Source organism: Electrophorus electricus, chromosome 19, assembly GCF_013358815.1.
Source record: "Electrophorus electricus isolate fEleEle1 chromosome 19, fEleEle1.pri, whole genome shotgun sequence".
Taxonomy (NCBI): domain Eukaryota; kingdom Metazoa; phylum Chordata; class Actinopteri; order Gymnotiformes; family Gymnotidae; genus Electrophorus; species Electrophorus electricus.
In genome coordinates this window covers 6850135-6874329 of record NC_049553.1, presented here as the reverse complement: position 1 = coordinate 6874329, position 24195 = coordinate 6850135, and the positions used below count along the sequence as shown (strand labels likewise).

At 38.4% G+C, this 24195-nt stretch overlaps 2 protein-coding genes across 4 annotated transcripts in view; one reads left to right on the top strand and one right to left on the bottom strand.

Moving 5' to 3' along the window:
• znf638 (zinc finger protein 638) overlaps positions 1–13279 on the bottom strand; it is a 29817-nt gene extending 16538 nt beyond the window's left edge. For 2 of the 3 annotated variants that reach the window (XM_035520039.1, XM_035520040.1), the window contains exon 1: positions 12893–13279. In XM_035520039.1, coding sequence (XP_035375932.1) covers positions 12893–13083 — 191 coding nt within the window. In that variant the 5' untranslated portion in view covers positions 13084–13279. Of the gene's footprint in view, positions 1–12452; positions 12685–12892 lie in introns of all 3 variants that reach the window. The other variant, XM_035520041.1, reaches the window with a different exon arrangement.
• Positions 13280–16351: 3072 nt separating this feature from the next.
• On the top strand, positions 16352–24173 carry tkfc (triokinase/FMN cyclase). Its single transcript, XM_027003774.2, has 16 exons — positions 16352–16448; positions 18101–18290; positions 18411–18703; positions 18824–18902; positions 19015–19104; positions 19209–19243; positions 19431–19515; positions 20879–20968; positions 21248–21364; positions 21578–21694; positions 21965–22102; positions 22180–22286; positions 22491–22594; positions 22824–22857; positions 22966–23058; positions 23223–24173. Exons 1-16 carry the CDS (start codon positions 16443–16445, stop codon positions 23382–23384), a joined length of 1740 nt encoding a protein of 579 aa, XP_026859575.2. The 5' UTR covers positions 16352–16442; the 3' UTR covers positions 23385–24173.
• The last annotated feature ends 22 nt before the right edge of the window (positions 24174–24195 follow it).

Sequence of the window (24195 nt, the reverse complement as noted above, 5' to 3'; positions counted from 1 at the left end):
AGCAGGTCAGCAACACTAATTAGATTATATTTAGCGTCAAGTGGTAAACTAAATGCCATATAGGACTGAAATATAAGTGGACATGAAACAAAAGGACCATATAATTTTAATTTGACAGATTTATATAAGATGTCTCTTTCCATTACAGAATCTAACAATACATATTGCCCTATTCTGTTACCAGTTAATTAATAAACCTTTAAAATCAACACACATTAAATTTGTCTTTAGGTAACCAAATATACCCATTTCTGCCTGGGAATTAGGTCAATTATCTGACTGCAACTATTCCACAATACAAGTTACTCTGAAGCAAACAGCACCTGACCTTACACCACTGGCACCCACGACCAGACATTAAAACCTCCACATATCCATACTCAGCATTACATACCGAGGACATGGATATCACCTTCTAATAACTATGGTCCCTTCTGGCATGGAAGGACAGCAGCACAACATGTTTTTCAAAGCATGAAATCATCATGTAACCACATGTAATTTTTATCCACGCACTAGATGTCTTTGCTAAGTGTGGTACTTCACATTGGCAACCACCCATCTACTACATACCTCAAACATTCAGAGTACCATCTGTCAGTGTCCTAATCATATTGCATTAGTTTAGATTTGAACTTGGATTAGCTCAAAAACACGTTCTAGAACAAGACATATTTCAAGTGAAGTGGATTTATCACCATTGATATGTTCTCTCCCATCCCGGCCCTCTCTCTCAGACACTTCTATTTGCTGAATGCTTAACCATGTTTGTCAAATGCTAGCATGATAAACTACAGTTTCTTAAACTGATTTTTCTTGGTTATTAGGAAAAAACATTTAGATTTATCACCCATAAGGAAGTAGGAATATTTTAAGCAAGCAAACATACAAAAGCAAAGATTAGGTTACTATAAAAAATATTTTAGCCATTAAAAAAACAAAAAAAACAAAAAAAACAAACAAACAAACATTTTAAACCCAGAGCGCAATCACGAACAGCTAGAGAGCCTATAGTTCTCTCATATTTTTATACATAAAGGACATCTTAAATACAGGTGCTCTTTGTTTTTAAAGTGATAACTTGAATTTTAATTTTTGTATAGCATGTATTTCAATTTCCTAAACTCTGTTCGATAAAATATTTGTTAAATAAAAGCAAAGCTTTCATTCACACGCGACAATTAAGAGAGTTTAAACCTGTGTCTTACATCAGTAAACAATGATGTTACCAGATGTTAAGGAATTATTTAAACTAGGGATGCCCATCTCAGGTCAAAGAGATTTAAACGCTGCAGGGCGCTAGCCATGTCAAACACCGAAGCTGGGCACACCAATTTAAAACATTTGTCCTCCAACACTGCTCAACAGTGATTTTGCTTCCTGCAGACCAATACCCGTTTATGATGTCGTTTTGCATACTGAATCCAAACATATTTTCAGGATTTCTCCATCACCCGTAGTTTCCTTTTCTTCTTTTCTCTTTCCATTTTGTATTTTATGGATAAGCGTCACCAAGTAAAACGGTCCCCTCCAAGTTGAAAAAAAATGGAAAATCACATTCTAATTCAGCACAAAACGCACTACAAAAGGTCTACGTATTTTAGTTTGGGAAGCAAAAAAGACTCAAATTTTGTTTCTCGTTGTAATTATTCTGAACCGTTTTTTTTTCTCGTTGTTTCGTTAATCGCTAAAACGACACAGGCCGTTTTCCCGGACGTGGACCCAGCGATGTCCAATGTTGCCATGTCCATTAAACTGCAGCGTCACTGGTAAATCAAGTTTGTAATTTGCGACTTGGAAACTGGTCTTATGAGACTAAGAACGTCCACATCACGAATAGTTTGGCAAATATTCGTACGGTTACAAACCGTAAATGACCCTGTTTCTCATTTGTAATGATGGGTACCATTCAGTAATCTTGGTTAGCTAGCGTTAGCTAGCTAGCTACGTTGCATAGAGGTACCAATTACACTCGACATGAAACATGTTTTATATTGTAAAGAACACCGACAGTTTTCGAGACGTAATCGGAATTTTAAATATGTTGTCGATTTGTGAATTAGATTTTGGTATTCTTCGCCACTGGAACATTACCTAACTAGTTAGCGTTAGCTAGTTAACAGTGGACCTAGGTAGGTTAGCTAGCGACTGCAAACTGAAGAGCCTGAAATGCTGTGTATCAACACCTTGCTAACCAAATGCTCGTATTTGTCAAAGCCAGTTAAACGAGCATGAAAGGGCAATATACACAACCCATATTTAAACAAAACATGGATTTTGCAGGTTGAGAACACATTTGTAGGCCTATGTGTGGCCTACTGGACAAGCGTAACCCATTTAGCTACCGCTACGAGACGGCATTTTTGATGATGATGATGATGATGATTATTATTATTATTGCATTATAGACATTGGTAAAGAACATCTCCGAATGGACAGCTTGGTTACATTTGTCCTCTGACTACCATAAAAACATACCTCGTGTTTAATATCTAAGTTGATGTGATGGAACAAGCCTTCGTTTTAAGTCACTTGATACTCAAATTTCTCGTACGCTCAGATTCTTGGTAGCTGCTCTTCGCCCACACTTCCGCCCTAGCGCTTCACTGTTGCCTCCGCAGACCAGATCGAATGATCTCAGAACCAAACGAAAGCCGATTCAGACTAAGTAATGGAGTAACTATGTTTATACGCTTAAGAAATAAATACCCCTCACCTTCCAACGAACTCTTTGGGTAAGTACAATTTAAAGATAAATGGGCTGTTATGGTACAGCTATTATAAGTAAACAGGTTATGAGAGGCATTGCCACGTCTCATAATGTCCACACGGTGTCAGGCTTTTTCTGAGAAGTGCAGGTTTTGTTGATTACATTTCCTGGTATATATCCGAGGATGTAAGGGACTCAGCTATAGCAATTGACCAAATGCTCATTATTGCCTTAAGGCAAGGGTAGTTCAGTGGTTAAATACTACACTAATAGTCAGAAGGTTTCTAGTTCAAGCTCTACCCCTGCCAAGTTGCTCCTGTTGGGCCCCTGAGCAAGGGCTTTAACTCTCCATTGCTCAAAGAGAGTTCTGCCATAGTTGTAAATGACAAAACATTTAAAGGCCACATGTTTTGCATCTGGGCATTCAGGCTCCCAAATGTTGCTCTCCTACTTTAGCAACTAAAACTAGAGATTTATTAACATTGCATTTTTCATGGGCTTTATCAAACTGGTATCAGCTATGGGGGCTGTGGTACGTCAGTTGTTAAGGTGCTTGGCTTGTAATCTGAAGGTTGCTGGTTCAAGCCCCACCACTGCCAAGTTCCCACTGTTGGGCCCCTTAGCAATGCACTTAAGTTGTACTTGGTCATAATTGTAAATTGCTTTGGATAAAAGTGTCAGGTAAATGTTACAACTGTTGTCATAAGGCCAATGAGTGTGAAAGGTGCACTTAGGTAGGTAAGACATTTTTGTGTGTCTTGTGGATAGTTACCAGATTTGCTACTGAACTAAGTGTTAATTGTAGAAAAAATAGCTACTTCTCAAGAGTGGTTTTAATGTAACTAACTTTGTTTAACTCTATTGCCTTACTTACAGTAAAAAAGTATAACTTATGTAACTGTAACATTTTTATTCAACTTCCATAATACTATGTAGTGCAGTTTAGATGTTGGACACAATACTGTGAACCAATCAGCATCAAGAGGCTTAAAATAATCATAGAGGTGTGAATGCATACATATTTTGGGACTGATTAGTTATGGTCTGCTCTAAATTTGTCTCAGATAATGTCATGTCTCAGAGAAGTAACTTGAGTAATGTCATTCAACTAGATTAAGAACTAAAATGCACCTAAAGCATTTTGGCTCCATTACAAAATTGTAACCCCGTTTTAACCCTTTCTTGACGTCAACATTTCTCTTTGATTGGCTAAGTCCAAGGGCTACGTACATAGCAACAACTTTTCTGGCTTCTTGAGAAACGGGACAAAGGAAAACTGTGATTGTATAATTGTTTTGATACATGGACAAAAACACATCTCACTGTATCTGAGCATTTGAAATGACAATGGTAAAATATTGTTTAATGTTTTTCAACAGGGGTATGGGCTTTGGTATCTGGGCATTCAGGCTCCCAAATGTTACTCTCCTACTTTAGCAACTGAAACTAGAGATTTATTAACATTGCATTTTTCATGGGCTTTATCAAACTGGTATCAGCTATGGGGGCTGTGGTAGGTCAGTTGTTAAGGTGCTTGGCTTGTAATCAGAAGATTTCTGGTATAAGTTCCCACTGTTGGGCCCCTGAGCAATGCCCTTAACCCTCAGTTGCTTAAGTTGTACTTGGTCATAATTGTTATTTGCTTTGGATAAACGTGTCAGGTAAATGTTACAACTGTTGTCATAAGGCCATTAAGTGTGAAAGGTGCACTTTATAAATAGGTAAGACATTTTTGTGTGTCTTGTGGATAGTTACCAGATTTGCTACTGAACTAGGTGTTAATTGTAGAAAAAATAGCTACTTCTCAAGAGTGGTTTTAATGTAACTAACTTTGTTTAACTCTATTGCCTTACTTACAGTAAAAAAGTATAGCTTATGTAACTGTAACATTTTTATTCAACTTCCATAATACTATGTAGTGCAGTTTAGATGTTGGACACATAATATTGTGAACCAATCAGCATCAAGAGGCTTAAAATAATCATAGAGGTGTGAATGCATACATATTTTGGGACTGATTAGTTATGGTCTGCTCTAAATTTGTCTCAGATAATGTCATGTCTCAGAGAAGTAACTTGAGTAATGTCATTCAACTAGATTAAGAACTAAAATGCAACTAAAGCATTTTGGCTCCATTACAAAATTGTAACCCCGTTTTAACCCTTTCTTGACGTCAACATTTCTCTTTGATTGGCTAAGTCCAAGGGCTACGTACATAGCAACAACCTTTCTGGCTTCTAGAGAAACGGGACAAAGGAAAACTGTGATTGCATAATTGTTTTGATACATGGACAAAAACACATCTCACTGTATGACAATGGTAAAATATTGTTTAATGTTTTTCAACAGGGGTATGGGCTTTGGCATGTAAAGATTCAGGGTTCCACCCTGCAGTGTACATTTTTTAATTTAATGTAGTGTAAAATGCACTATTTGAATAAACCTGACATGGAAAAAATTATTCAGGGACTCATTATCGAAACATTGGGGGTTAAACCCGGAAGCCCATTCTTAATGACACCCCTGTTCTACATTAACTGTAATTTAGAGGAAATGCTAGAAAGCAAGAAAAGATCACATATTGTCAGGTTCATCAGCTCTAAGTGGGTATGTGAGTGTACTGAAGACCTTAACCTCCAGTCCCATCTCACCATGACTCCAGGGGTCATGTTTTATCTGAGACTGAGTCAAGTTACTGGGGCAAATTAAGTTATGTGGTTAAGGGTGAAGCATGCTAGCCTACTCATAAATTGTTTCCATCTGATTCACATGAGTAGGTTATGTCTCTTTTCCAGTTATTGCTCACTGATACACATATTTGTGAGGGTAGCTGAACTGTATGAACAAGTGTTTCATTTGGTTGTGTTCATGTTCTCACACAAAATTCACTGTAAAGTAGAATAAAAATGGACATATACACATTCACACACATATTCACACACACATTCACACACACATTCACTTGCTGTACTGTCTTATCCCTGGAAGTGGTTATTTGGGCTCTCCTGAGCACTAAGTATATTCTGAACGTAAGTTTATTTGCCATCCCCCAGTGGACATCAGACAACAAGTACAAGTTATCTTAATCCACTAGCCCAGTTCCTTTAATCGATCACACTAGAAAACAGATTAGTCTCTTTTTCTTAATGCGAGTGAAATGGGACTGGTTTATCTCCTAGAACAAGACTGGGTGTGCTAATTTTAGGTTGTGTGTGATATTCTATGAGAAATTAAGATTTTCCTTTAAAATATTCATAGCCATAAAGTTCCCAAAGAGAATTATTTTCTCAGTATTGTAATCCATCCCTACTCTTCCCATAAACCAGTCCTATCACCAAGTCCAAGCACTCATCTCACTCTTGCATTATTCTGTCATCTGTTTTTTCTCTTATATCCTCTTCTCTTTGTCTGCATATATGGTACTAGTCATAAGTGAACTCTCATAGTGGACGTCCAGTTACTGCAGATTCCAAAAGCAGTTATCAGTAAAAAGCAGGTAAGCCCCTGTGAGAGAGAGAGAGGGGGAGAGAGCGAGAGAGAGAGAGAAAGAAAGAGAGAGAGAGAGAGAGAGAGAGAGGGCTAGCTACAATGCAAACTGAGAAATGAAAGAGAGAGAGAGAGTGACAGAGAGAGAGAGAGAGAGAGCGAGAGAGAGAGAGAGAGAGAGAAGTAGTTGAAAGGTATTGTTGTATATATTTATAGTGATCACTCAATCTGTTATTTTGTCACCCCCTCCCCTAAGCATTTGTTTATAAGTAATCATCAACATGGGTTCTTGTAGTGCAAGTGATATGACACCATTTGCCATTCGTGTCCCTCTGGCAGCCCGCACACAACGCCAAATGTTAGGGGCCTCCATGAACCTGTTAATTGGGCATAATGAAAGCAAACAGACCCCAGGGCTCCAGGGAAGACGTATCACTCAGCACTCATCACCTGAGCCTCTCCACAGCCCCCACTGATACTATGAGCTCATCAGCTATTCAGCTGAAGTGTAGCAGTTTGCATGCTTGCCTCAAAGTCTTATTATATCCTCCTTATCAAACTAAATCATAGTCTGCCAAGACTGGCTTTAAGAGTAAGTAATGGGTTATTAGTCACCTTAACACTTTACAAATAGTGGTAGAAGGATTGGAATATAACATTCATAGACATGCTAACAATTTGTAGTTTATAAAATAAATATATAGTTAAAACTACCTCATCATTTTGTCTCAAGCCTGCTCTTGATTTATCTCACACACTTTGTCTGTGTGTTTTCACAGTATACATTTGCTGTGGTTATAATTTTTGATTAAAAGACAAGTTTATTCGAGTTGTCGTTTGTGGTTTCATCACTTCTTATTCTTTATGGAGATTCACATTTTCAGTTTCAGGCCACACGCATCCACTATTCTTATCTCACATTTTCGTATCTCAAAATGTGTGGGTGAGACATTTACTTGTAATAGTGTCGATAAAATACGTCTTCCTTCCACTGAGCTGTATTTAAAGCTGTGTTTTTAGCAGTGCTTAACTGTCCAATTCTTCAGTATCTATATTTTAATGAGCAGAAGATAATATTGTCACAGAACAACTTATTCAAATCCACCATTTGTCCTATTTGACTGTGATATCAAAATAATGATAAAAGGCAGCATATTTAGTACAAACATTTCAGACCATAAAAGGTACAACTGTCCTGGAAGTTGTTAACAGTTTTCTTACATGAAACAGAATTAGCCAACTACCCAAACTAAATTTAAATTAGATCATTAAAATTAGATAATTAAAAATCAGATAGAAACATGCTTATTTTCTCAGCTATATTGGTAAGTATAATTTAAACTTCTGCGACCTGATCACTGGGGAAGTCTCATTTTCGTGGTTTCGTGTTGTGTCTAGATCTGTAGACACAACACTTTCAAAATACATAAGATGCATCAGTGCATCTCTAAATAATGCTTCTGTCATATTGGTTAATAATTGATTTATTCATCCTCTAAACCTGCTTAATCTAGTTCAGGGTCGTGGAGGTGCCAAAGCCTATCTGGGAAGCATAGGGCTGGAACCAACCCCAGATAAGGTGACAATCCATCACAAGTCAAATGCACACACAAACAGACACACATGAGTCCATAAACACATACTAAAACACATGCAAGCCCTCTGAAATGGGAATTCATAAATTATAGGACCCAGATATAGATTTATCTTCATCTGAGGTCACTGTGCTGGTTGCAAAGTGTCAAGGACACACAAGTCATATGTTTGACAAACACATGCTGATCACGCTGAGACTCCAGGCTTATAGAAACCTAAGACTCTTGGAAAAAATAAACTGTATATTACCCGCAAAGTATCTTTGACTCTGAGACATTTGAACTTTAGTATAACTGAGTTTAGTTTCAAAGTTCTGCTATTTTTAGGAGAAAAATGCATTACTATTAGGAAATATGCCATTGAAAATCACCACCTGCTATTATTGAAGCTGGGTATAGATTTGCTTCTCATAGGACATGATTTGATTGTGATCATTAATTGATAGCATAAGATTTCATATATCAAACGTAACACATTGCCAAAGAATAAATGCTAAGTTTTGCCTGGTGCAAAAGAATAAATACTAAGCTTTGTTTACTGTACTCGCTACACTGTAGCACTCCTGTATGTCTCAAAGTGTTTTTGACATACAGGAGTCAGTGTTAAAGCTGTATCTAAACTTATGTGAGCTTCTGTTGTCATGAAGTAATTTTACTGTGTTTCAGTATACACTGTATCATTGTATCATATATGCATTATGTATAGGAAATATGGCAGTAAGTTGTGACAGCTGCAACTGATCTTAAACTGAGATGTATACTTACAGATAAAGGAAAATTTTTAACTGTTGTGCAGTGATTTCCACAATTTCTTCATTCTTTTATTACATGAATAATCTAGTAATGGATATTGCAAAGCCTATGTTGATCCAGAATTAAAATTGATGACTCAGAGGTAAATTAGTGTAATCAATCCGGAGTTTTAAGCACTATATTAAGATGAGATAAACCATCAGCTGACAGCTTGGGTCCTTGCAGAATGAAAAGATTATTTAGATGAAAAGAGGAATATGTTACATGAACACACCCACAAATACATAGCCACAAACACACAGAAGCTGAGGAAAAACCTGAATGAAGACATAATTAGACGTAATTCCCTGTTATTTACTTTGTTAACATTCATTCATAGACAAAATCCTGGAGCAAAAAAACAAAAAAAAAGCTTCCAGTATAAAAACGCTTCTTAAAAAATGCCATCTTAGTCTTTATCTGAGCTTTTATAGAAAGCCACATCATATTTATACATCTGGTATTCATATCATAAATAATTAGTAACATAAATAATATCATAAATAATTAGCTCCGTTTCTGAGAAAAGATGAACACCAATCATATCAGCTTTTATAACATGCACTTCCTTATGCTTTGTTTCCGTTTTGTTTCATTCTTCCTTTCTTTCCCTTCGATGTTATATTACCCAAGATCTTAACCACATAGCACAGACTTTGTGATGTGAAGGTCACATATTCAGGGTGATGCTGAACGCCTAAGTATCTCCTCTCATGAGACAACTCATGGCTTGAATTTATGAGCACAGCTGTGTGGTGTATGCCACACTTATATCGAGTTTACGCTTAGCTGTTTGAAATGGCTGCCCTTTCAATCCACATGTTCATTCTAAGAAGGAGCACAATGATAATGTGTGTCCATGAAAGAAAATCAAGAACAGTATGTTCTTGAATCTAACCTGTACTGGCTAGGAGGTATTCTATGAGAAAATGACAAAGCACGTTTGTAAGTCGCTCTGGATAATAGCATTGTAAATGTCGTAAAGTCATAAATGTAAATGTTACATATTTTTGTGTTGTTGCAAATATACACTTTTGGGTAGCTCAACCCATATAATGTAGTGGGAATGGAATGGTATTGATGGAGAAAAACAGACAACAAAAGACTGAGTGTAATGGTGGTAATGGAATTTAAGAGAATGTCAAAGTGGACATTTGTGAGCTCCACTAGATCAGAGTCCCACACAGCCATTGTAAGTAAATGTCAAATGCCAGTGCACATAAGTACACTTCAATTTTAACATGATAATGGATTAAATTATTTCACTCAAAAATATTACGTTTGCAAAATATTTTTGATAGCAACTTTGCAAACCTGTTCATCCCTGCAATTAATTACAGTTGGAATGGCTATATTTACCACACCAAGCTAGTCAAAATGGCAGGTCAGATAATGTACGTTTATCAACATTTCTGTAAGCTGCAGAGACCAGGCTTGGCTGTTGGCCAGTGCATTATCACTGCCATTATGGACATTATATGACACCTGCACTGCATCCGTTGTGTCTCTCTAATATCACTGCCATTATAGACATTATATGCCATCTGCACTGCATCCTTTGTGTCTCTCTAATATCACTGCCATTATAGACATTATATGACACCTGCACTGCATCCTTTGTGTCTCTCTAATATCACTGCCATTATAGACATTATATGACACCTGCACTGCATCCGTTGTGTCTCTCTAATATCACTGCCATTATAGACATTATATGACACCTGCACTGCAGCCTTTGTGTCTCTCTAATATCACTGCCATTATAGACATTATATGACACCTGCACTGCATCCGTTGTGTCTCTCTAATATCACTGCCATTATAGACATTATATGACACCTGCACTGCATCCTTTGTGTCTCTCTAATATCACTGCCATTATAGACATTATATGACAGCTGCACTGCATCCGTTGTGTCTCTCTTATATCACTGCCATTATAGACATTATATGACACCTGCACTGCAGCCTTTGTGTCTCTCTAATATCACTGCCATTATAGACATTATATGACACCTGCACTGCATCCGTTGTGTCTCTCTAATATCACTGCCATTATAGACATTATATGACACCTGCACTGCATCCTTTGTGTCTCTCTAATATCACTGCCATTATAGACATTATATGACACCTGCACTGCATCCTTTGTGTCTCTCTAATATCACTGCCATTATAGACATTATATGACACCTGCACTGCATCCGTTGTGTCTCTCTTATATCACTGCCATTATAGACATTATATGACACCTGCACTGCATCCTTTGTGTCTCTCTAATATCACTGCCATTATAGACATTATATGACACCTGCACTGCATCCGTTGTGTCTCTCTTATATCACTGCCATTATAGACATTATATGACACCTGCACTGCATCCTTTGTGTCTCTCTAATATCACTGCCATTATAGACATTATATGACACCTGCACTGCATCCTTTGTGTCTCTCTAATATCACTGCCATTATAGACATTATATGACACCTGCACTGCATCCTTTGTGTCTCTCTAATATCACTGCCATTATAGACATTATATGACACCTGCACTGCATCCGTTGTGTCTCTCTTATATCACTGCCTAAGAGCAGGGAACTGTGGGATGTGAAGGATTGCACCACTTGCTCAAAAAGTGATGGCTGCTGACCAAGACAGTAGAAGAGAAGCTTTGTTAGTGGCAGAAATGAAGTCATGCAGGAGAAAAAGTGACTGAGGGTTAGAACAACAAAGTCTTTTATCCTTTGATCCTACATACATCATAGAGGAGCAGGGGGTGCACCAGTCTGCTACTGGAACTGCTGGAGAGCACCATCCCACTCACCGTCATTAATGAAAGAAAGGTTAGGGACACAGTGTCCTCAATCCCCTTAATATAAGTTAATTCTGCACTTGAATATGTGCAGAATTACTCAGTATTATTATAGTTATATAGATAACTAATTAATAACAGCTAAATAATTAACACTGGAATTCAAGATGGTGGGTTTCATCTTATAATATCCCACTAATACGTGTATTATATGAATATGGGCTAGCACATAATATTACAGTACTTTGCCTTTTTGATACTGCAGAGAGAGAAATTATGGCACTGAATTTAATTAGAAATGAGAAGCATAAATGAGGAATAAAACAAGAAGCAAGCCCCAGTGTCTTCCTCTTATGAGGTCCAGGGAGTGTAAACAGACACAGGTAGTAATGATCTAAACCCAAGGTTTGTACCAAGATTATGTCTGTCTGAAACAATGCCCCTAAAGGTTGTTACACAAAGCATAAAAGAAACTGTATTAGAGATTATACATTAATTTAAATTGAACATCCACATCTTATACAGAGACTAGTTTATTCAAAGCACCCTGACATTTGTGCTGAAAGAAACAGGAAGAACGTGCGCTTACCCTTGCAAAACCAAAGCACCTTCACTGTGAATGATCAGAGCATCAGCATCTCTCCATGTGACATTTCCAAGCTAACTGTGTTAATCCCCTAGGGTGAGCTTTCAGTAGAAAGAATCTGTTCCCTTTCTCCTTATTGATATTGAGGTAACATCAAGCAAAGCCTGACTATAGTACTAATCATGTATTATAATATAAAAAAACGATGTCAAATAGACTGAAATACTGAGCTTCGTGTTAGCTGAACTAATGAAGGTGTGCTAAGACATGGTACTTTTCATAAAAAATGAACTATGTTGCAATTACACAACAGAACATTCTTTAACTTTTATCTCAGACTCATGTTGCATTAGTTTAATACTGCACATAGAAGCCCCTATTTTATGTTGATTTAGAACCAAGTTCCCTTACAAAAACTCAACTGACAGCTATTATATAAGAAACAACTAAAATTGTCTTACAGTTTCTTACCTATTATAGACATCAGGTCTGGCTACAAGTGCCAGGGTGTTGATTGCTTTGTTTGTGCTATTACTGATGACAGTGTTCGACACTCCATACTTGGTGTTAAACTTCTCATTGCCTTTTAGCATTTCTTCTGTTACGAGATGTCTGTGGAGTGGTCGGATGTAACCGGCCAGTCAGTCCACTTGCTCCCTTTTTCCTTGGTCTCAACAAAGACTCATGTGAAGGCTCTCAAAATCTGCAGAGACCAGACAACTCCCAAAATAGGACAACCAGAACTTTCCAAAAAGGACAACTATATTATGAAAAACTTCTGAAAAGCTGAGCGTGTAAAAGAGTGAAAATTCAGTGTCTGTCAGTTATTTATTCCCATTAGGGACAAAAGTGAACTAATAGTCGTCTTGGTGATTTCAGCAATAAAATGTAATGCAATCATCCGTTTGTACCTGCCGAGGAGAAGAGGTATTGATGTGGCGAGATATCCAGGGAGCAAAATGTGTTTCCAAAGAATAGTAGCAAATCTGTAGCAAATCAGTAGTAAATCTAAATCTAAAAACAAGTATAAATCTAGAAGTCTGAGGATTGAATTGCACATTAATGATCCAAAAATTACCTCCTTCAGGCAACTATCATACATAGATTCTCATAAGTGGTCAGAAGTAACAAAGTGTTCCCATTCTTTCTCCACTAATCTGGCAACTATTTGAGTGTCCCATTGCAGAAAATGGTTTTGTAGAAATTATTTCCCTTCAGTAATCCACATGTCTGTCTGAGCAGTGGGAGTCCTGACAGCATTTCCATGACATGTAGGCCAGTCACCCAGAGTAGTGAACTCATAGAAGAGTCACATGCCAAATGTCTGCAGAGTGAAGGCAGGCAGGCAGAGAGAGAGAGAGAGAGAGAGAGAGAGAGAGAGAGAGAGAGAGAGAGAGAGAGAGAGAGAGAGAGAGAGAGAGAGAGAGAGAGAGAGAGAGAGAGAGAGAGAGAGAGAGAGAGAGAGAAAAGCAGGACATTGATAGGGATACACTCTCTCACCATGTTTTTTACTGCTCTACTGGCACCATGCCTGTAGCTATTTATGAGGTCACCAAAGCCCCTGTAATTTTTAGAACTAAAAATAAAATTTGAACCTAAATGCAAATGAATAATAAAAAATAATAAGTGGATGACAACTTCTCCAAGATGAATGCATGTTTAATTCACTTTAGACTTGATATTTACTGTCCGCCAGAGGTGGGTAGTAACGGTGGTAATGCTTTGCTTCAGTAAATTAGACAACTGGACAGTAGATCGACATAATGAGCAACTACCAGTCACATTTTCCAGCGTGGGAGTCAAATGATTACATTTATGAAAAGTAGGTCCCAATATATCATTAAAAAAAATTATTTTCTGTGAAACCGGTGCTCTCTACTAACATGCATTATCAATATGGAAGTAAACTGTGGTCCGATATCAACGTTTTCACACTTGTATCCATACCCAGGACAGATTCTAGGCTTATTATAGCTGGTTTGCTTTCAAGCACAAGTACTCTATACGAACGTACATCGATTGCACAATTCCACACGTCGCCATTCTGCGTGTAGACTCGGAAAGTGGTAGGAAGTAGATTCAATATGCTGCTTTTTAATATTTTTGCTTGGATGCAAACACTCAGGCGGCAAGGCACAGCGCCTTGGGATGCAAGGAATTTCACCCTGAAGAAACACGTGCAAACAAGGAGCCGTTCTCGTATGAGAAGATTTTTGTTGCATTGTACGTGCCAGATTGTTTTCCTGTAAAACATACTCTACACTGCTATGCAAAAATTCTAGGTACCTGAAGAAAAAAAAAAGAATTTAAAACTATTTGGTTAGTAAACGTTTATTTACTCGGAAAATACTTGGAAAGTAACGCGATAAATCGAAACAATCTCATTACAAAATGAACCTAACCAGCCGGTCTGACTGATCGGTCGCCTAATTGCAATGTAAATTTAATTAATTTCAAAATGTCTAGTAAGTGACCTCGGGCAAGAGTTTGGAATATTCCCTGAAACTGTACTAATCACAAAGTGATCACAAAATCCAATGTGATGCTTGTGACTTATGTTATACGCACATTATGTAGCCGAAATTAAAAACCAACACGAACTAAGTAGGACAAAGACCCAGAGCAAAGAAAAACAACTGTTTATTATGGATTTTTGCAGGTCGAGTCCAAATATGGTTTCAGAAATTCTCCACAGCCAGTTTATTCTTTCAGTTATACGGGAGCTACCAAAGTGCTTTTAGCTGTCAACTGAGGACAAATCGTTTACAACCGAGTATACTCAGTGGTTAAGGTAGTTGACTTATAATCGGAAGGTTGCTGGTTCAAGCCCCACCACTGCCAAGTTGCAACTAGTGGACACCTTAGCAAGGCCCTTAACTCTCAATTGCTCAAGTTGTACTCAGTCATAACTGTAAGTTTCTTTGGATAAAAGTGTCAGATAAATGTACTCATGTGCTGTTATGGATAGTAGGTCTATGGTACCAAGGAAAATAGAGCCCCTCAGTGTTGGCAGACTACTACTGAAGAGGGTTTAATATTGGTGAAATTCATACACCTGTACAAGACTGTTTATATTTTAAATGTAATAACAGCCTTATTTATGAATAAATAATATGAACTTATTGTAAAATTAACTTAAAAACCATGCCTGAGAGAAACATCTTAAACACAGATTTGAATTCAGCATAAAAAGAACTATGAACCACATATTAGTTTGTGGTACAAATATATATATATATATATATATATATATATATATATATATATATATATATATATATATATATATATATAAAATTCCGATGAGGTAACTCGCTACTTGAGTAGTCTTTTTAACAGATACCTTCTTACTTTTACTTAAGTAATAATTTAAATGACTACATTTACTTCTACTTGAGCAATTATTACTTTAAAGTAACAGCACCTTTACTTGAGTACAGTTTTGGCTGCTCTACCCACCTCTGGTGGCTGCTGGGCGTGAGAGAGCGCCTGAGAGCAGTCCTCACCGGCACTTGCACTGACAGCAATTGTAATTTACGCACATTAGCAGTAGCAGTGCAACAGCTCACTGGTGTGTAAACTGGCAGACATCTTACCATTTAGTAAGACAAAGCAATGATTCTTATGTCATTATCTGTAAGTACTGTTCAAAATCGTAACCTGGTACAGCATCTGGAGTAAAGGCAACTGTATGAAACATGTTAAATATGCACACTGTGGTCATCATGAATGCATTAGGTTAGTTAACGTTTTACAAAAAAAGCCACTAATTTAAAAACAGCTTATGTGGGTGACGGTATCAATAATATTAGGCGTATAAAGCATTTCAAAGCCAAATTTAGAATTGAATGTAAGTGTAAAATGACATTAGCTTGCAACAGTGATACCCTTAAGCTTTTTTCTTTTATCTTTAATGTAGCTAAGGTGACAAATAATCTTAGCTTAATTATTGTGCTTCATACCATAGACCTATGTATTTTGATTCTATAGATAATGCTCTTATGATTTATTCAGCAATAGACAGTAATATGAGAGCTCCACATCTACCTTCCGGTAAACTAGTCCCATCAACACATTGATAACCACATAATCACACTAGTTTGAGGTTTTATCTTACACAATTCCTTCATACTGTTTGTTCGTGGAGTATTTTTAGTGAATGTATAATTAAATGTATAATAAAACTTTGTATAATTACATTTTAAGTTAATCATATTTTAATTAAATACTATTTCTTCTTATTATTTGTTTTTAAGATGTTTTCTGTTTTAAAATGTACTTAATCTTTTTACTTGGACTTTTATTTTGGCAGAATTTGATTTTGAAAGATTGTGGCCAAGTGTTGGCAGAATCACAATGTTGATCAACGGTGCATTAGTGAGGAGGTGCGGAGCAAAACAAACAGAGCAAAGATCATCGCCACCATTTTCTTAACTAGCTTGTTGGCTATTTTGCGGAGGCATGGAGGTAGGCTTCGGGATGATGTTTGTTTTTTTGGACATTTTCTAAGTTTATCCCAGTGGCTGCCATTTTCGCACTTTAAGTGCGAATCTGAATTCCTTACTAAAGCTGAGAAAATCATCGTAAGGCAAACCAGCCACCCACTAGCCCGCCTCACTGCTCCGAAGCGATTAGCGCTTTTTGCCTTAGTAATGACACACAAATACCGACTCCTACGTCCACAGAAAAGTGGTACAATACTGAAAATGACTGTTGCCTAACTATAGCTTATGGCAAGTTTACTTGTATGTAGAGGTGATATCGGTGAAGAAATTGAGGAAACCGATCCGATACCATAAAACATCCAGCCTGAGAGTAGCACGGCAGCGCAGCGCAAGTAATAACAGCCAGGTTAGTTTAGATTAGCTTTAGTTTTAGTCAGTTTACACTGTAGCGTTTTCTTCCCGTTAACGAATAAAAGCTATTATGATGAAATGCAAATATCCATGCGCTCACATGTGATTTCCAGTGCGGGGAACAGGCTACCTGTCTTCTAGCGAGAGCATTTAAACTGTTTACTGCTATATCCGCGACCAACGCTGATTTGTTTATTAAACCGTTCTTTAAAAAAATCGTCTTCTCTGAATTCATGAAGTTAATTGCTCTTATGACTTTAATATATTAAAAGCGAATGAAAAAACCCCGCTGTTTTCCGTTAGCCTGCTTAATCTTAAGGTAGACAATATTTTAAGTAAGCAGCTGAAGAAAAAAACATAACTTCAATTAAATACCCATAGATTTTGTTGTTGTTGAAGGAATAACCATATTGCAAACATCAGACTACGTTTCTACTGGATTAAGCAGAGCTGGAGTGAAGAGAGACTGTCTGCTCATTTAGTGCCTGTTGTGCGTTTGGTATGTAGTGTGTAGAATCAAACCCATAGGACACTGGTAAATGTGTAGATTCGCTCTTTTGAATACGAACACTAATTTGAATCCTGTTGTGTAAAGTAGTGTTTTTTGTTTTATCCTTATTGTAAAATAAATATATATATTGTACAACCATGTTTTATTGCAATCAACCACTTACACTTTTGCATTTTCACAAATGGATGACAAAAATATTTTTAAGAATGATGTAATATTAATTTGTGCACACACACACACACACACACACACACACACACACACACACCACATTACTCCAAAGCAACTTACAATTATGACTGAGCACAACTTGAAGGTTAAGGGCCTTGATCAGGGGACCAACAGTAAGAACTTGGCAGTGGTGGGGTTTGAAAGTTTCCAACTTTCTGATTAGAAGTTAAGTACCTTAACCACTGAGCTACCACAACCAGGAAATATAGGGTTGGGGTCCACACCCCCAATACAGCTACAGCCACAATGCTTCTGTCATGCAATTACATGACAAAAATTAATGTAATGGTCCACTAATGGTTGGCAAAAAGGAGGGGTGATGTCCTCAGGATTGAAAAATTTCACTCATGCTAGTTTAAGTGTAGTCCTCTGTTGGCGCTACTGGCACTTGTTTTCACCCTTAGCAATTTCAGATGTCTTATTGCACAAGATACATTTTGATAATTCTGTTACAACTACTGTGCATTGTGTAGGAAGCTTGGTGCGTCGCGCAGTGATCTAAATACCTTTGAATCTGACAGGTGCACAAAAAGTTGCTGAACTCTGTGGACAGGTGTGTGGATGAGGCCTTAGAAGGCATTGTGAGCAGTAATGGAGGCCTTGCACTTTTGAGGGGCCACAGGGTTGTTCTCCGCTCTGACCTTGAGCACCTGAAGGGGAAGGTAGCGCTGCTGTCCGGGGGCGGGTCAGGGCATGAGCCCGCACATGCAGGTGATTCCTGGATCTCTAGTCTCCTGTTCACTCAGTGTCAAGCCAGTATTCTTCAGTGATATGTTCTGGAAGCTGCATAATGGTCTCCATCTGTTTTCGCACTTGTCTATTTTCCTAAAGGTTACGTTGGCAGAGGGATGTTATCAGGAGCCGTAGCAGGGGCAGTGTTTTCTGCCCCTCCTCCGGGAAGTGTTCTGGCAGCCATCATGGCACTCTGGCAGAGCGGTGCGTCCGGTGTCCTGCTCCTGGTTAAGAACTACACTGGTGACCGTCTGAATTTTGGCCTGGCTGCCGAAAAGGCGCGAGCACAGAAAGTCCCTGTGGACATGGTGATCGTGAACGATGACTGTGCCTTCACCCAGCCCAGTAAAGCAGGCCGTAGAGGGCTCTGTGGAACTGTCTTCATTCATAAGGTAGTAAATCGAACAGAACACTATATAACTGCATATGGTTGGCCAGCTGTAGTGATGTTCTAAATGTTTTTCTCTTCCTTTTCTGGATTATTCATGTTTTTCTTTTTGTGCACTTTGTAGCTGGCTGGAGCTCTGGCAGAGGAGGGCTGTCCACTGGATGTAATTGTTGCCCAGGTGTCAAAGGCAGCAAAAAACATTGGTAAGAGCAACAGGAATGTACACTCAATTCATATTTCCTTTCTATTTCACATGATGTTATCTCTACCAGGGAATCAAGTTCTGAAATCAAGGATGCACTCTGACTGTTGTAGGCACTCTGGGTGTCAGTCTCTCCCCATGCAGTGTGCCAGGATACCTGCCCTCCTTCCAGCTCCCCCCTGGGGACATGGAACTAGGAATGGGTGAGAAAGACTGTCAGGAGTCCATATTAATGACCTTATGTTGAATGATTAATAGGCTGCTTGAGTTTGTTATTAAATTATGTACTCAACATGTCTGTGTCCAGGAATTCATGGAGAGCCGGGCATTAAAAGATCAAAGGTGAATTCACCATTTGCTTTTAGAAGGCTGTACCCTGAGGCTGAATTTGTTGGTTAGCATCCTGTATAGTTCAATTAATACAACCAGATCCAAAGCAACAATATTCAAATCTAACTTGGTAGTACTTTAAGTCTAAACTTGGCAATATATCATTTGCTGTACTGACCATTGGATGGGGTTACTTCAGATGGCTTCTGCCGATGAAGTTGTGAAGACTATGGTTGATCACATGACTGACCCCTCCAGCCAATCACATCTGTCACTGAAGTCAGGTAAGCATAGTGGGTTTGGAGTTAAAGGTTTGTTATTATTTAAGGGTCTGTGTATGCGTTTAAATATGTTTGGGGTTTTTTTTGTTTGTTTGTTTTTTAATATATGTTTCTACACTGCCTGGCCAAAAAAAGGTCACACTCTAATATTTCGTTGGACCGCTTTTAGCTTTGATTACGGCAAGCATTCACTGTGACATCATTTCCACAAGCTTCTGCAATGTCACAACATTTATTTCTGTCCAGAGTTGCATTAATTTTTCCTCAAGCTCTTGTATTGATGATGGGAAATTTGGACCACTGCTCAAAGTCTTCTCCAGTGCATCCCAAAGATTCTCAATGAGGTTCAGGTCTGGACTCTGTGGTGGCCAATCCATGTGTGAAAATGATGTCTCATGCTCCCTGAACAACTCTTTCACAATTTGAGCCCAAAGAATCCTGGCATTGTCATCTTGGAATATGCCATCAGGGAAGAAAAAATCCATTGATGGAATAACCTGGTCGTTCAGTATATTCAGGTAGTCAGCTGACCTCATTCTTTGGGCACATAACATTGCTGAACCTAGACCTGACCAACTGCAGCAACCTCAGGTCATAGCACTGCCCCCACAGGCACTAGGCATGATGGGTGCATGACTTCAGCTGCCTCTCTTTTTACCCTGATGCACCCATCACTCTGGAACAGGGTAAATCTGGACTTATCTGACCTTGTGACCTTCATCATTGCATTGCTCCAGAGTCCAATCTTTATGCTCCCTAGCAAATTGAAGCCGTTTTTACTGGTTAGCCTCACTGACAAGTGGTTTTCTTAAGACTACACAGCTGTGTAGTCCCAACCCCTTGAGTTCCCTTCGCATTGTGTGTGTGGAAATGCTCTTACGTTCACTATTAAACATATCCCTGAGTTCTACTGTTGTTTTTCTACGAATTGATTTCACCACACATTTAAGTGATCGCCGATCACGCTCATTCAAGAGTTTTTTCCGACCGCATTCCTTCCTCGAAGATGATGTTTCCCCACTGTCCTTCCACTTTTTAATAATGTGTTGCACAGTTCTTAACCCGATTTTAGTAGTTTCAGCAATTTCCTTAGATGTTTTCTCTGCTTGCATACCAATAATTTGACCCTTTTGAAACAGATTAACATCTTTTCCACGACCACAACATGTGTCTTTCGACATGGTTGTTTAACAAATGAGAAGCTACTCACTGCATCAGTTAGGGTTAAATAACTTGCTGCCAGCTGAAACATAATCACCCATGCAGTAATTATCCAATGGGAGGCTTCTACCTATTTGCTTAGTTAAATCCTGGTGGTGACCTTTTTTTTGGCCAGGAAGTGTATACGTTAGTTTTTTTCTTACAGGTGACAGAGTGGTTCTTTGTGTGAACAATCTTTGTGCTCTGTCTGGTTTGGAGATGGCTGTAGTCACTAAAGCTGCCATCAACTGCTTAAGTAAGTCTAACATGGTATTATTATATCTCTGTAGTGAATTATCCAAGTACAGTGTGTAAACAAAAAAATATAAACACTAGGAAACCTATAAAGATTGCCTTTTGTTTTTCATAACACTTTTTTGGGGGGATGCTGTTATACATGCTTTGAACAATTTCTAGTGGAAATTAAACAGACCCTTTGTCATGTTGGGTAATGTGGATTCCTTTTAATGTAGTGTGTATATTTGTTTGTATGTGTGTGTGTGTGTGTGTGTGTGTGTGTGCGTGCTGTTGGCAGAAGGGCGTGGAGTCGTGGTTACCAGGGTCATGTCAGGCTCGTTTATGACATCATTGGAGATGGCAGGCGTGTCTCTGTCTCTAATGAAAGTGGATGAGGAAATGATCCGACTGTTTGGTTAGTTGAGTCCAAGCAGTCTATTTAGTGTCTGTTGCACTTGATGAACACATGACTATATGTTGGTACAAAGTCTGACAACATGGATCCATTTTACTGCGTCCAATTGGATAATATCCTGAAACTCCATCTGTTGTAGTTCTTTTCATAATCAAAATAAATTATTATTTAAGCCATGGTATTTTCATTTCATGTTGCCCCAAAATTCTACAGATGCTAAAAGCACAGCACCAGCCTGGCCAAACCTCAGCAGTGTATGTGTGAGTGAAAGGAAGTGGTTCATTGAACCCGCAGAGCGACCACCAACCTCTGAGATGAACCTTGTCCAAGGTAGAGAGGGAGGGAGGTCAGCCCCCTCCAAATGTTCAATACTGTTGCCTACCTGAGTACTTGACTCTGATCTCACTTTTGTACTATCAAGGCATATTGTCAGAACACAAAGTCTATTTTGTTATAGATGATTTATTTAATTGGCCACTGTTTGATTTTTTTTGGTCTGTTTATCCATGCATATATAATATTAAAGAATAGAAATTCAGAATACATTTTGGGACTTGTGGGGAAAAAAAACAAACAAAAAACATCATCATTGGCCATCAGGTCCTTTTGCTGCTGTGGCCCGTCCAGTTTTGGAGTCTGTGTGTAAAACCCTCCTGCAGAGGCAAGATGAACTCAATGCCCTGGATCGTGGAGCAGGGGATGGAGACTGTGGGAACACACATGCCCTTGCTGCTAAAGGTGAGGCAAATTTTAATTTAAGTCTTTGGATTTTGTATATGAATTATGTCATTTTGACATTATAAAATCGGTCACAGCCATTCAGGAGTGGATGCAGACTAATGCCATCCCAGGAAGCCCCTCCCTACTGCTGACGGCTCTCGCTGGATTGTTAGAGGAGAAAATGGGCGGATCTTCTGGAGCGGTATGGAATATGTCCTTCAGATCTAAACATGCTATGCACTACCAAGGTGCTAAATTCCAAATGACATCCTGAAAAGGAAAATTAGCCACAAATATGACCAATAATATTTAATAGTAGGCAATTACAGAAAAGGGCATGATATGTATACAATAACAAAATGTCCATTGAAGGTCTCTAAGTAAACGTTGACCTGTCCTTGCTCAGCTGTATAGTCTGTTCCTGACAGCTGCTGCCCCCCACCTGAGTAAAAGTAATGATGCACCAGACTGGGCCAAAGCAATGCATGCTGGAACTGAAGCGATGAAAAGGTAGGTAATATAGGTGTTCTCTCCATTGTTTTTTATTAACAATGCTTTCAGAGTTCTATAAAAATTTGTTTGAGTAGCTTGTTTGTTTTGTGTAAGAACTTTACCATCATGTAATAAAATTGCTATATAAATACACTTGCCTTTAATCCTGTAAGGCCCAGTAACTGGGTGCGATTTCCCTCATAATCTTGGCAGGTCTTTCTTATTGGTTTTCCGGTTTTTCTGATAGGTATGGAGGTGCTGTGCCTGGTGACAGGACTATGGTAAGACTGAACTCAGAGTTGTTCCACCTCTGTTTGAATTGTAACTATTGTTATTCATGGACAAAGCATCTGTCATTTTAGTAACACATTGCTTTCCTTACATTGCAGCTGGATGCTCTGTGCCCTGCCGTGGAGGAGCTGATGAAGTTATCCACTGTGCCTCCTGCTCTCCATATAGGTGTACTACAGGCAGCAGTGGAGGTACAGTACACAAAGCCTGAAACAAATACCTATCATATCTCACTCTTTTTTTCAGTCATTTATGCCATCATCTCTTTTCAGTTATTACTTTATTGTAGTTTATTGTTTATCAACATAATTTTTAAGCCAAAGGATAATGCTAATGTTTGTGTTTTCATACACAGAAATCAGAAGTGGGGGCGGAGTCTACCCGTGACCTCACTGCAAGGGCAGGACGGGCCAGCTATGTTGCGTCTGATCAGCTGACTCAGCCAGACCCTGGTGCTGTGGCCGTAGCTGCCATTCTCAGAACAGTGTTTGAGGTCTTGAAAGGGAAGAGGCAGTAATTTACACTGCAGCCAGAGTTTGTTGATGATGTTTTTTTTTACTGAGACCGTGTATCCGAGGTGTGGATGCTTATGATTTGAGGGGCTCTAAAACCAGTTTTTCTAAGCCAAGCACGGAACTGAGATCAAAGATAAAATGCTGCGCTTCTGTGTTAACACTTAATACAATTCCAAAATCATCTACGAGAGATAACCATATCAAAGAATAGAAATTCAGTGACTGATGTCACTTTTGTATTAAGAGTGCATCGCAGGCACAAAAAATATAAAAAGGAAGGAAGCAAGTGTTACTCTCAAACTGAAGAGTGTAACATAAACTGGAACATAAGCATGCACAAAAACGTAAGAAATCCAACGTAATGATAATAACCAACAATAACATATATAATATATAATAACAAAAAAAGGTGGCTGGCAAGGTATTCGAGTGGCACAACGGTCATCAGCCAGGCCGGGGTGTGGAGGAAATGACACAATGTGCTGGTGATGCGGGAAAAAAAGGAAATAGGCTGCTGCTTCCAAAAATTGGTCAATCATTCTGTCATGTAGGCCTTCTTTAGTTATGGTTTTTGTGCACACATGTTCAGTTTCATTTCCTTCAACTCTTGGAGACTTATTTGTGTATCTCCTTTTCGTACAAACACATTTACTCTTTACTTAATGTACAGATTTTTTCCCCTGAAAAGAATAATGTTAATTACTGTAACAAGTCCTTTTGTTTTCTGTTTCACTTTACATTGGCTAATGTTGAAAACATACTGCTGTCCAAATAAAATTAAACTCAGTGAATGTATTTGTTTATGTTAATACA